This window comes from Mauremys reevesii, unplaced genomic scaffold (assembly GCF_016161935.1).
Source record: "Mauremys reevesii isolate NIE-2019 unplaced genomic scaffold, ASM1616193v1 Contig145, whole genome shotgun sequence".
NCBI lineage: Eukaryota > Metazoa > Chordata > Testudines > Geoemydidae > Mauremys > Mauremys reevesii.
In genome coordinates, this window is record NW_024100766.1 from 50,022 (window position 1) to 63,100 (window position 13,079).

Consider the following 13,079-nt stretch of genomic DNA (forward strand, 5'->3'; position numbering starts at 1 on the left):
CATTCTCCTACATAAACTGAAATGCTTTTATTCCCACCATCAGCAAGTGGAGATGGAGAGCTCTGTAACACAGTCCTCTCTAGAAGCAGGTGCGTTTCTGTGGTGGGTGGAGTATCCTCTGTGTCCAGGTTTTATTTCACTGTAGGCGGCATTGTGGCAAAGGTGGTCTGGCTCCATGTACTGCCGCCATTAGTATGGCATCTGACATCAAAATGTCAGATTTTTAGTCTCTGCTATTGGTTTAACATTTGTCGTGTCTTACAATCATGTCTGAGTTTGGCACAGTGGAGCGCACGACAGTTGTTGTTCTTCAGGTGTAGCTGCTACGGAGTCAGTGGAAGCTGTACATGTGTGTAGCAGCTGTAGGTTTGGTTTGGTTTTTGCAAACCTGATTGAAATCTCATAGCTAGGGTGTGTCTATCCAAGGAGACCTACCAGTATTACTTCCAAGGGGATGTAACCTAAACTGAAAAGGCCTTTGTTATTTGAAATAAGTGTTCACATAGGAAACCACCCACATAGTGGTGTAGTAATGTGTACTCCTGAGGGAATTCTGCGCTAAAAAATTTAACATTCTGCCCACGATATTTTTAAAATCTGCATATTTTATTTATCGAAATAACACAATATAATCACACCAGTTTCAGTTATTCTGGTAATTTAATTCAAAATACCTGTCAGCCAGCAAAAATATTCCCCCAGGAGTAGAGAGTCAAAGAAACTCCTCCTCCAACAGCCCAGTTCCTATTTCTCTGTTACGCTTTTGTTGGGCACCTGTCTGAGTGTGTCACACATGTCAGCTGGACACATCTTGGGAGAAATCTCTGCTCTTCCAGTCTGACACCCACACCCCCAGCATCCAGCTGTGGGACACCCCCCTAGCCCAGACACCTGCACCCCCTACCAGCCAGAGCATAGCTTGGGGGGGGAGCAGGGGGAGCGGCCGCTCCCCCCGAGTACATTTTCCAAAAGTGGCGCCTTTCCAGCCAGCACTGGACTCTGGAGCCGGGTTTTGCGTGCGGCCGCCGGCTGGCTCTCAGCTCTGCACTGCCTTCCTGCATCCCCAGCCGAGGCTGCCGGCGGCAGCGGCTGGTTGCCTGGCTCCCAGGGATGAGAAGGAGGAGGCTCCTACCTGCCCACTCGCAGCTGCCCGGCTCACTAAGCTGAGCCCCGCTTGGCGCATGCCGCCCAGGCAGGGGTGAGCTCTGCTGGGAGGGGAAGGGGCGGCAGCACGGTGGGAGGGGGCTGAGAAGCAGCAGCCCCGTTGGCCCCTGGCAGCCCCATGCAGAGCGAGGCGGCCACACGGTGGGTAAGGTAGCTCTGAAGCCCAGCTGGTGCCAACGGAGGAGGTGGAGAAGGAAAGAAAAAGGCGGGCGGGGGTGTTTCTCGTGGTCTGTCTTCAGTGGCATCTTTTCTCTGCAAGCAGCGGCAGCCCGGGGAATGACTCTGCTGCAGTCGAGACGCCGCTCTGCTCCAGGGGGTGCACGGGGACGCCGGCCACTGCTGTCTCTGTGCGCTGAAGTTGGTCCAGCGGAGCAGGGAGGCGAGGATGATGTCGGGCTCTCCCCCGCGGAGGGGGCTGAGGGAATGGCAGGACCAGGAGGCAAAGGAAAGACATTGGGTTATTGCCCCCCTTCCCGTGCTTAACCCCCTCCCCTCTTTCTTCTTTCTCTCTCTCTGTAAATTATCACCAATTCAAAATAGTAGTGTGCAAGTTGACTGGATAATGGTAATAGCATAATCTCTTGTTGTAACATTCTAAACCCTACTACCTGATTTTTATATTAAACACTTACTATACATCATACAATAAATCCAACAAACAAAACCTAGGAAAACTGTATTATTTCTGTGTCTTATTTAAAGTTTTCCAGTAATCTCCTCTTGCTTCAGAATGCCTCATGCGTCACTCATACTGTTTGCAATAGGTTTCAGCCTGTGGCTTGGCTGCTGACTCTTCATTGCTTCCTGAAGAGCTGGGAGCTCAATATTAATCTCAGACAGATACTATATCCAGAAGCACAACTCTGTATATGGGGGGGAGAGGAGGGAATTATTGACCTTGTGCATATGTAATTGTGTTTGGTGTTTGTAAGACAAGGTATAATAATCACACTTCCAAATTGCAATGAACTGTGGAGAAGTTCCTGTTTGGTGTGAGATGTTACTTATACCTAGATGCACTCCCCTTCCCCACCCCCAGCCCTATGCATGCTGGCTTGGGAATATCACTGCTCTAGTGTCAACTTTTAGAGAGCTTCACATGCACCTCTTCTAGTATTACGGTAAGTTAAAACAAGCTACAGTACATTGGGACACTAATACTCTATTACAGTGTTTGCATTAGCATATTAAAAGCAATAACACTTAACAGACCAGTGTATCCAGGACATAACTAGCACACTTCCCCCACCGATACCTAGTAGTTGCACTGTTATCTCCCATAGCTACTTACATTGCAGCTTTTTTTGTTAAAACTAAATTGGGAAGAAAGACGATTGACTCAGAACTTGTTTAATGGTTACTTTATTGCTATAGGCTTGGAGGGAGGAAGGTTTCTATGATGTAGGCAAGATCAGGTGTTTTATCCAAAACCAGAATATGAATGGTGCTCTTCTTGGTGGCTGGCTGACCTTGAATTATTGTCAAAAGTTAGAGGGTGTACACATCTCCTTCCTCACAGTTTGGTTGAGGATTCCATTGATAAGAGGATTGGCCTCAAATACCTGGTTGTAGGACTCTTCCATGGTATAGTTTTCATCTTGGGTGGCCCGGTCCTAATTATATTAAAGCATGTACTTTAGTCTTTGTAATTATCTTTTATAACTCTGTAGCTTTTTATGAAGGCAGGAGTAAAATAAAAGTAGCTGCAATAGTTCCACGGTTAACTCAAACTGAAAATTTACATAATTTAAATCAGACTCCTAATCTTAATTTTTGCTTAAAAATAAGTCTATAAGAAAACTCTGTTGGGAAACTGCTACAGTTTACTTGAGTGCACTTCTCCTATATAGGTCAATAAGGATCCTGTCTGGCTAAATACTGGCTGCTCGTTCTTTCTTTCTTTGATCTGCAGAGCGACTGATGCTTTTCAGATATGGGTTGTGGGTACAGGAGGGTTTCATTGCATCTTATCTCTTGGCCCTAGCTACTGATCTCCCTTCTTGTTGCATTGATAGTGGGTGTGTCTCACCTTTTTTTTTTTTTTTAAATCATATATGCTAGGGACAGTCATGTCCTCTTCTCTCCTGATGTCAGTGTAGCTGCAGGCAGTGCAAAATGTACTCAAGTCATATAGTATCTCAAATGCAAAGCTGCATTTCACTGATCTGAGGTTTGAAGAACAATGTGGAACTAGCTATTTTATGGGATGTCTAGATTTCATTCCTGTAGTAACAGAACTGGGTGATAGGAAAGCAGGAAGAAGGTTTTTTTTGTTTTGTGTGTGTGTGTGTGTACACACAGCTTAAATTGGTTAAAAACCCTAACTTTCAGTACTCGGTGTTTCAAAAATGTTAGACTGCCAACCTGTGTCGTAAAGATGTCTTTTGTTTAACCTCCCCCTCCCCCCCCCCATGAGTGAAGCTGCTTTAGGGGAAATTACTGCTTTGTAAACCCCGAAGAGCTATGAGATCTTTGCTCACCAATTCTCATTCTTGTATTTGTCATGCCTTTTTGGTGACTTTAGTATTACAATCTATTATAAATAAAGTGCATTTCATTGATTTTTAAAATGAAATTAGTAACTGGAAAAATATCACAGGTTTAAAAATACCGGCCAATTATAAACTACTGTATTGTCATTTACTTTCTAGAATCTAAAGTATATCTAAGTATAATCTGTGCAAACACTTCTGTTGCCTGGATCATTCTTGTGTTTTTATTTTAAGTACAAAATAAATATGTCTGACGAATTTAAAAGTATGTAATTAGTAATTTGATATGTTGGGTGGTGCCTTTTTTAATGTGTTCGCTCCCCCTGATGTTAGAACCTGGCTTTGCCACTGAGAGGGAGAAGCAGCCTGATGCTGGGTTCCAGGCTTGTACAGAGTTTCCTGCATGCCATTTCCTTCCTTCAGGACATGCTGGGAACTGCACCTGTGTGGAACAGTCCAGCTCCCCGTCCCCCTGGCAGTGTCATGTATTTGCAAGTTGGAGAGCCAGGCTCCGGTTGGTCCCACATCTGCTACTGACGGTGCTGCAGAGCTGCTGGCTAATTCTGCTGGCCGGGGGGGCGGGGTGTGAGGGGGAGGAAATGAATTTTTGCATTGTGTTGTGGCTTAAAATTCCTCCTGGAGTAAATGTTGGAAAATTTCCCCTATATACAAGCCTGGGTCTGTGCACAGCAGTGTCTATGGATGAGTCTCTTGTCATTGCTGGGGAGTGTGGGCTCAAGACTTGGCATTTTTCTCAGTCATCTGAGTCCATCCCTGATGTGCTGAAATGGCTGTTACCCCTCCCAGAGTCTGATCCTGGGCTTCAGCTCCATGCCCTACTGTGAATGCCCCAGCTCAGCCCTTTGCTGCATGGCTGTCCTGCTTTCCTGTCAGCTACACATCATGCCAGTGGAGGGGATGGGGGTCTCTGAAACTGATGTCAGGTTGTGGGAACTGGAAAAGGTTCAGAAAAGAGAAGCAAATTGATCAAGTGTCTGGAATGGCTTCCATACAAGGAGAGACTAAAAAGATGACTAAGGGGGTTACGATAGAGGCCTATAAAATCATGACTGTTGTAGAAAAAGTGAATAGAGAAGCATTATTTCCCGTTTCACATTATACAAAAACCAGGGGGTCACCTGATAAAACTAATAGGCAGCAGGTTTCATACAAACAGGAGGTACTTTGTCACACAGTGCACAACTAACCTGTGGAGCTCATTGACTTGCGTGTTGTGGTGACCAAAAGTGTAACTGGGTTTAAGCAAGAATTGATACGCTCATGGAGGATAGATCCATCAATAGCTATTAGCCAAGATGTTACCCCTTGCTTTAGGTGACTCTAAACCCGTGACTGCTAGAAGCTGGGCGTGGAAGAGAGGTGGATCACTCCATAATTGCTCTGCTCTGTTTATTCCCTTGAAGCTCTGGTAGGGGCCACCAATGGAGACAGGATGCTGGGCGAGATGGAACGTGATCTGACCTAATATGGCAGCTCTTATGTTCTTATGAACTCTGCCACATATGACTCTTCTCAAGGTTTTGTTCTTTTAAAAACTGATTCAGTTGCCCAGTGTCCTAATAGCCCGATCCCCAAAGCATGGAGTTCAGGGTAACTATTATTAAACCGCCTCATTGTATTCCATGCCATTTGGATCTTATGGAGGGAGTTTCATGTACTCGCACCGTACTTACTTGAAAATCTTTTTACCCCTTAGACAGCAGCAAGCACTAACTGGAAGGAAGTGTGACCCACTGAGCGTTTGTCTTGGTCCCCTTGTCAAACTGTAGCTGTGACATCCTGGCCATAAAGCTGTCCTGTTCTGGGGATGCCTGAGGCTTCAAAGGAATTCTCTTGCAATATCTTGCTCTCTTTCAAGTGGCCATTAGTTTAAACGTTGGGGGCTCTGGTCTTGTACTTCTGAGTATCTGACAGAGTTTCTGTGATGTGGGCATCTGTTCCCAGTGTGAGCCCCACCAGCTACAGAGACTGTCTCCTTGATCTTGGGCAAGTTACTTAAGCTCTCTGTGCCTCAGTTTCCCCATCTATAGACTGGAGGGACAGTAATACTCACCCTGCAAGCTAAGTATTACTAGCTATCTCAGAAGATCAACATGTAACTTATGAAGCATCCTCAGATGAAAGGTGATGGAGAAGCACAAAATAGCATTATTAGGGTTTAAAACGCTTTGAGTAGGAATTTGCCAGTTTTAAAAAAAGCAGGCCTCCACTTTGCAGGAGATCCCCATTGAAGTACACCCGTTACTTCATTCCAGCTTTAAATTGCCAGGCAAAAGCATGAATGAACTGAGGATGCAGTATCGTGGGCGCAGTTATTTGCAGTGCAAAATACACTCCACATAAATGGGGGCTTGGTGTGAAGCTTATTTCTGTAGTTTTCGCACCCTTTATTTTTATCACTGTATTTTGAGCTAGCAGGTCAAACTGTAACTCTGAAGTGTTGAGTGATGAATACGTTTCAAAAGCATAATATCTAACAGTCTGGTTGTAATACTCTCATTTAAGAAAAATCTGAAAATCGTAATACACTATGCTATGGGGGAGGGGAGCTGAGAGAGATGTGATTAATTTCCAAGAAATGTGGTTTCCCCAGCTGTTAGGCCTGCAAATTCATGGTGATATTATTTATATTGTTGTTACAACCAGGATCTCATGGTGCTAAGGGCTGTACAAACAGAACAAAAAGACAGTCCCTTCCCCAAAGAGCTTAGAATCCAAGTAAGAATCTGAAAGTCACGCTGGCTTGTGCATTGCCAAGAATTAGAAATTCTGCACCTGGAACTCAGTTTGACTAATCTGGCTGTACACAAGCCAGCTCTCACTCTCAGCTGTGCTGGCTTTGCAGCGCTAACAGAAGTAGTTTGGTCAGTAAAGTAAGCAGAAAGATAACAAACAAATGCACCTAAGTAGCAGGTCAGAGTAAAGGGAACTGTCTAATATCCTCGATTTTTCAAGCCAGTTCTATACTTTAAAAATGCCCCATTAAGTGGATGTACTTAGAGCAGCAGTGAAGTTTGCGTTTTGCCTTCAAAACACTCCTCTTTTGGACTCCTTTTTAACCAAACCTGTAGGGTATAACCAGATGCTTAATCACCTCCCACATTTAAAAAGCCAGCCAGCCAGCCCAGGATATTGTACCAATTTCACAATAAAACCTGTTTGGTGCATGTGTCTAGGGAGTAGAGGATGCATTGTTGGCAGTCCTCTACTTTTTTTTTTTTTAATGCAGAGGTGCATGGATGGGAAATTGGTACTTGGAAAAACAATGGCTCATCAGCTTTTGCTACAGTCATCATTATGGGCTGGCTGGCTGTTTTATGGAATAATAGACCATTTCCAGATGCTGGAAAGTAGGTATCCTGCTACATGTGGACTCTCCACCTGGAATCATTGGACAGGTACTGGAACATTTCACAGACAAAACCTGCAATTGGTCTTGTCACTGTATGGGCAGGCCACCATGGGAGTGTGTGCACCTGTATCTGATTAGATTTTCTAGTACATTAATCTTGTGAGATGAGGTTTTCTGAGAAGGATACTTGAGAGGAAGGGGGAATGGCTTAGCTCAATCCCTGAAGGTCACAGCATTGATAAACACACACTGGAGATGAATTCAGAGGTGTCTGTGTACATTGGATTGGTTGAGGGTGAGTTAAAGCAGAAGGACTTATTCCAAGTGTGCGGTAACCACCCTTAACATGCCCAAATAGAGCAGCTGGTCATAGAAAGCTTTAGCCAGCTTTCTAGCCAAGGTTTGGTGAGGATCCAGTCTAGCAGGGCTTCCCAGAGACCTATAGAATGTACCTGTGCTTCATATTTGATCTTTCCTAATGAATCATTGCACTACGGGCTGATGCACGGGATCAGCCTTGTTCTGCTGGGTAAAGTCACAGCAGTAAGGACGGTTGCTTGGTTTTGATTCCACTGAAGGTGTTGGAGCTCCAGCCAGACAGGCTGGGTCTATTTTGGGGAAGGAACTAATGCTGAGCTCACTCGGGTTGGGCACTAGTCCTGCCCTTGCATGAGCACAGCCAGAGGGGCGGAATAACAGCAGCACCACCATACATTGGGACTTTGTATAGAGCAGTGAGACGTCTGCTTCCCCCAGTTAAGGAAGCTTTTCCTGCATGTTGCTTGTAAACAGAACAGTTTGTCTAAAGTGGAGAATAAATTCCCTCCTTCTCTGTGTATATAAAAGAGCCCCCAGGCCTCCAGCCCCATCCCCCTGCTCCCTAGTATGCTGACCAAGGAGCAAAACACTAGCTCCTCTGTGCTAGTACAGGTGTTGCTTGTGCTCTTGTGGTGGCAGCACGAGTAGTGCTGCTTCGTTGCCCTGGTGAGACCGCAAACTGCCTGGGTCTGAGCACGAGTGTGGAAGAACAGTCCAAGTGTCTCAAAGTTTCAACACAGTGATTGACTTGGCGGGGGGGGATGGGAGTGGTGGTAGCTTGTGCACCTACATTGAGTCCGAAGCAGCTTGTCTGATGCTTACAACTGGGGGATGATGTTAGAGCTGCTGCTATTGATTATCTACAATGTCTTGCTTTGTAATCTAATTGCAGGAGCTGGTAACTGAAGACCAGAGAAGAGAAGAAGCTGCTATTGAATGCTTATCTGTTTCCTTTAGAAATGTGAGGTGCTGGTTAAGAGACTCAGATAAACTCCTCTGTGTTGGCTAAGCACTCGCAGCCCTAACCTTCCTGCAGAACTGTCCTTCACATATCTGGCTGCTGTCCTGAAATCATCCTGACCAAGGTAATTGGACAGAATGCTGTTAACCCTTGATACCAGAGATTCTCAAAACTAACTCCATACACGCTGGTGCCAAGGAGCTAGCAGAGTTCAAACGGTCTGAACTGAATGCTCTACAAGTTACCTCCTGTAGGGTGTTTGCATTAATCATTGCTGGACTCCTGCATGTCTTTGCATTAAAATGTGTTGTGGCTGTTTACCCCTGCATGGTACTGATGGTGCGTTTCTCTCATAGGGATTGCAGTGCCAGGTCAGGCCATTGGTCCATGTGGGCCCTCACACTGGGGTAAGCTCTCAAAGTGGTACGGCTCTCCTGATGAGGAGTTAGGCATCTGAATGTTTGGGTCCCTCTAAGTTTCCCTCTAGAGACCTTGAATGTGTATAGTCCTCGGGTGTCCCAGGGTCAGATCAGCCGCAGCTCTAAGGCTGCCTGTTGTGCCCATCCACCTAGATGGAGCTGCCATTCAGACTGTAGATGGTGTATGGGGGAGTCGAAGCAAAAAGCCTTTTAAACAAAAAATTCTCATTGCTGTTTTGATTAGGCCTAAAAGTTCATCTGTAAGGGAGCTGGGATGGGGGATTCAGTGAGGTTAGGGTGGCAAGTGCTTAGCCAACACAGAGGGAGTTTAGTCTGAGTCTCTTGAAATGGTGCCTTATCAATAAAACAGTTGCACTGGGCCCTAACACCGCACCTCATACATGGTGCCCAGTGCATGCTGCTGCTTGAGCACCTCTGGCCTGGCGCCCCTCGCTAGTCTCGCTCAGACTCTCTTGTGCAGTGGGGGCTTTTATACTCAGTGGTGCTTAGTTCTGAGCAGGAGTGTGTGTAGGTGTCCTTGGACTTCATGGGGAAGGTGAGGGAATGTTAATTTCTATAAGGACTGGGCTGGGGTGTCAGGAGTATTATGCATGCTGGAATGTCCCCCCAGTCCAGCACCTTGTGTCAGGTGAGCTGGATAACATTAAAGCATGAGAATATCCAGCCAGATCCTGGTCCATAGCTCTGTCCCATCTGTGTCTGTCCAGCAGAGCAAAGGGGACAGAGGGCAGCCAGGGATTTCCCTGATGTCAAGCTGGCATAACGGGTTTCATGCTACCTGCCCCCTTCTCCTGGGGCAAAGAAGTGCAGGAGTGGGCCACCCTAAAGCATGGTACACTCCAACCATTCTTGGCCCAAAGAGCAGTCTCAGGAGAACTGCTGTAGTCAGCATAGTTTCAAGTAGTCCTTAGGCTGCATTAATTACGCTAGAAGATATTTCCGTCCCCGGCTGGCTCCAGCATCGGCGTGTCAGCCAGACATAGGATCTGGCCCATCACATTCTAGTCAAATCTGCCTTGTCCTGTTCCCCTCCACTGCACAAAAGAGACTTGATATTCTGAGTAAAGAGCAAAGGCCCCTCCTCACTCTTCGCCTAGCATCACTACTTGGTCCTGCACAGGAAGGATAATCCTGCGCTTGACATGCGCTTGTCACCATGGAAACACATATAGGGAGTGAAGTGTGTTTGGTCAGAAGGCAAGTGTAGCAAAATCCCCTTTTGCCACCCTGCCATTCTGACAAGAAATAAAAATGTGCTCTAGTTAGTGAGCTCTTCCTGCACCCATTGCTGCATCCACGAGATACTCTCTTGGTAGGGATTTCGTGTTCCACGCCTGGCATTGTGGTTTAGTAGGTCCCACTTGCAAACCCGATGAGAGAAATGTCTGAAAACTTGTGATAACAGGTCAGTAGCAACTTCCCCTCTATTAGCATCAGCTCTGTTATAAAACTTGTTGGGTAGTTGTTTTTTTTTAAGTCTTTGCAACTTGAAAGTATTTCTCTTGAGGGCAGAGTTAAATAGTCAACTTCTTAGCAGCAAAGCAAACTATACAGCTTTAATTTGGCCATTAAAACTAGTCTGTGAAAATCCCAGTGCATGCAGAATAACGCTCCCTAACAATTGTATGTAGTGGCAGCATGTCTCTAACCTCCACGCTCCAGATTGGCACAGTCTATAACACCTCTAAAGAATGCATTCTGCAGTGTCCTGTTAGGGCAGCATGTTCTCCTCCAGAGGGCAGCTGTCATGGGACTGCTTTTAGGCTAACTGTTCTGATGCATTGCCTCAAAGACTTGTGGCGGCAGGAAGGTGCACAGACCTCAGACACTGAGCGTGCCACAGCACCGGGGCAGGAATTGAAACAGCATTGCCTGGACTTACCTCTGGGATCACCCAAAGAGCTTGGTGTTGGCCTTCAGGCTTGTCTACAGTGGGAAAGTTATTGAAATAGCTGTTCCGGATTAACTCCCTGTGTGGACATTTACTGCTGAGTAAGAGAACCCTTTTCTAATTTAGTTTAAAGATTAATCCACATCCAAAGTGGATTAAGCTAAATGAGAACAAGGCACTGTTATTCTAGAACAGAATGTCTACACAGGGTCTTAAACAGATGTAGCTATTCTGGGGAAACTTCCATGTGCAGAGACCCTGACTGCTCCAGGTGATGCTAGTGGGAGGCACTGGCTTCAGTGGAGCAGTTAGGCCAAAGCTGCATGTGTCTCAAACTCCCGCTCTCTAGTATTAAAGGGCAAGGAAATTCTCAGTTGGGTTTAGGCAGAGTACCGTCCCCACTATGTGATCATGGAAATAATCCCCTGTTGTCAGTCAGTGCTGTGTCTTGTCCCAGCCCGTCACCTGCAGCACTCCTACTGACAAGCTCTGACCTCACCCTGCCTGCCCCACCTTCTGCCCTTTCATCTTAGTAGGGTGTTAGCAACGTGTACTTGTGACCTTACAGCTAACTTGTTATCAGAATCTGGGTTGAGTTTTGATGTAAAAGATCCATGCAATAAATAACCAACAGACCCACGCCTTTCAAAGCATACCCAAAAGGGGTCTGGCAGCGTGGGGGTGCCTAACTGAAATAGAAGCAAGCTGTTTATAACCTTTATCTAGTAGGTTGCAGATAAGTTACTGCAACTGCAGGGGTGTTTTTGTTCTTAACCCTCTGAAAGATAAGACCTTAACTTGAAAGGGGACATCTTGGAGAAGAGGACACTTACTCCGATGTCTCCTCTGCTCCGCCAGAGCTAGGCAAAGCGCTGCTGAACTCTGCACTCAGCTGCTCTTGAGGTTACAAACTCTCTGCTGCTCTAACACCCACAGGTTTTTTTTATTGCATTTTTTTTATTTGTGGGTTTGGATTGTGAGGAATCAATCCCTTTGATTCTTTTCAACCCACTCTCCACGTTCATTATCCTTAGTTTGTGAGCAGTCAGTTCATTTGGTCTGTCACCCCACCAAGTGCTGGAGGGATCCGTCTCTGCTAAAACACAGGACAGCAGCATATCCCTGAGCTGTGCTGAAGCCTGGCCCTGTTCAAGGCTTTCAAGGCACTTAGGAAAGGGTGCTCCAGAATGAAACCGGGCTGTAATCATTTCTAGCAGGGCCTCTAGCAGTGCTGGTGGTGTAGGCACTCCCCTATGAGGTCTCAATCTCACATGAACTCAGAGAAAAATTGTAGCTGCTTTGCTTAGAAAAGCTGTTGTGTTGCATGTCTTCAAAGCCCCATGGGCATTGGCTGAGGTTGTAGGGGAATGGCCTGGGGAATGTCCTAATGAACAGGGGGACCACTTCAAAAAGTGTGGGAAAATATCTGAAGCTCTTCTGTCTGTCACCCTCAAACTGGCAGCTGGAAGTTGCTTGCCTGTGACCAAGTTTCAGTCTGGACCAAAACTGTGACTGAATCTTAATCCCTTGAAAATAGTGGTTCCTATTGGCACCCAGATGCAGCTGTGACTAGTGGTACACATAGGAACTGTGTACAATCGGCCAGATCCTCCTCTAGTGTGAATCGGCGTCAGTGGAGCCATGCCTGTCTACAACGGCTGAGGATCTGGTCCAGAATATCTAACTCTAAAATGCTGTGTTCTTGCTGAAATGGACCCACCAAAGGCACTTGTACCTGAGCTGGAAACCAGGGCTATGTTGTCAGAGACCACCCAGCATCTTCTGCCTTGTGCAGAAATACAGCCCTTTTCCGAAATCGGAGCCAGATCTGGTGTTTGGACAGTGACTCCTGCAGTGAGACACAGGACCCAGTTCATTGGTGCCCTTGCGGCTTGTCACAGCAGCTTTGCGGTGGTGGGAGTGATTGTCTCAAGGCACAGGACAGCAGTGAGCTGGGGCAGAATGTCTGTACACAGGATAAATCAGTGGTGGTCTTCCTTACAAGAAAGCTTCACCTGACCACCCAGCAACTTGATGCTCCTCCAGGGTTAGAAACAAGGGGAAGTTTGAGAAGCCTGTTGGCGAAAGTTACTCTCTGGTTTCCTCTTTTAAAAAAAAAAAAGTGCATTTGAGCTAAAGTTTTATTTTTGGATGTGTTCAGGCTGGGCTGAAAACCTACAATTTGCTAGTCTGATTATGGGTACATAGGGCCATTAGCAACAATGTACCTAGCTAATAGCCATTGGGCCACCATTCCTGCACTAGTTAGGTGCAGTTCTGAAAACGGGGGTCCCACAACTTGGTACCAGATTTTCAAGATTACCCATGAGCTTTTGTTTTGTTTCCCATGTTTTGGAAATGCTGTTCCTAAAAGCTGTCCCTGGCTGTAATTTTGTTTGTATTTCAATAAAACCTGTTTTGGGTTGCTCAGACTGCCTTG

General features: G+C 46.1%; 1 protein-coding gene across 9 annotated transcripts in view; it reads left to right on the plus strand.

Moving 5' to 3' along the window:
* LOC120393093 (gametocyte-specific factor 1-like) overlaps window positions 1-8,342 on the plus strand; it is a 34,137-nt gene extending 25,795 nt beyond the window's left edge. For 5 of the 9 annotated variants that reach the window (XM_039517703.1, XM_039517701.1, XM_039517706.1 and 2 more), the window contains exon 8: window positions 1,427-1,838. In XM_039517703.1, the coding sequence (XP_039373637.1) occupies window positions 1,427-1,647 (221 nt within the window). In that variant the 3' untranslated portion in view covers window positions 1,648-1,838. Of the gene's footprint in view, window positions 1-1,423; window positions 1,839-6,906; window positions 7,076-8,239 lie in introns of those variants that run through there. The other 4 variants (XM_039517708.1, XM_039517709.1, XM_039517707.1 and 1 more) reach the window with 3 other exon arrangements.
* Window positions 8,343-13,079: the final 4,737 nt, after the last annotated feature.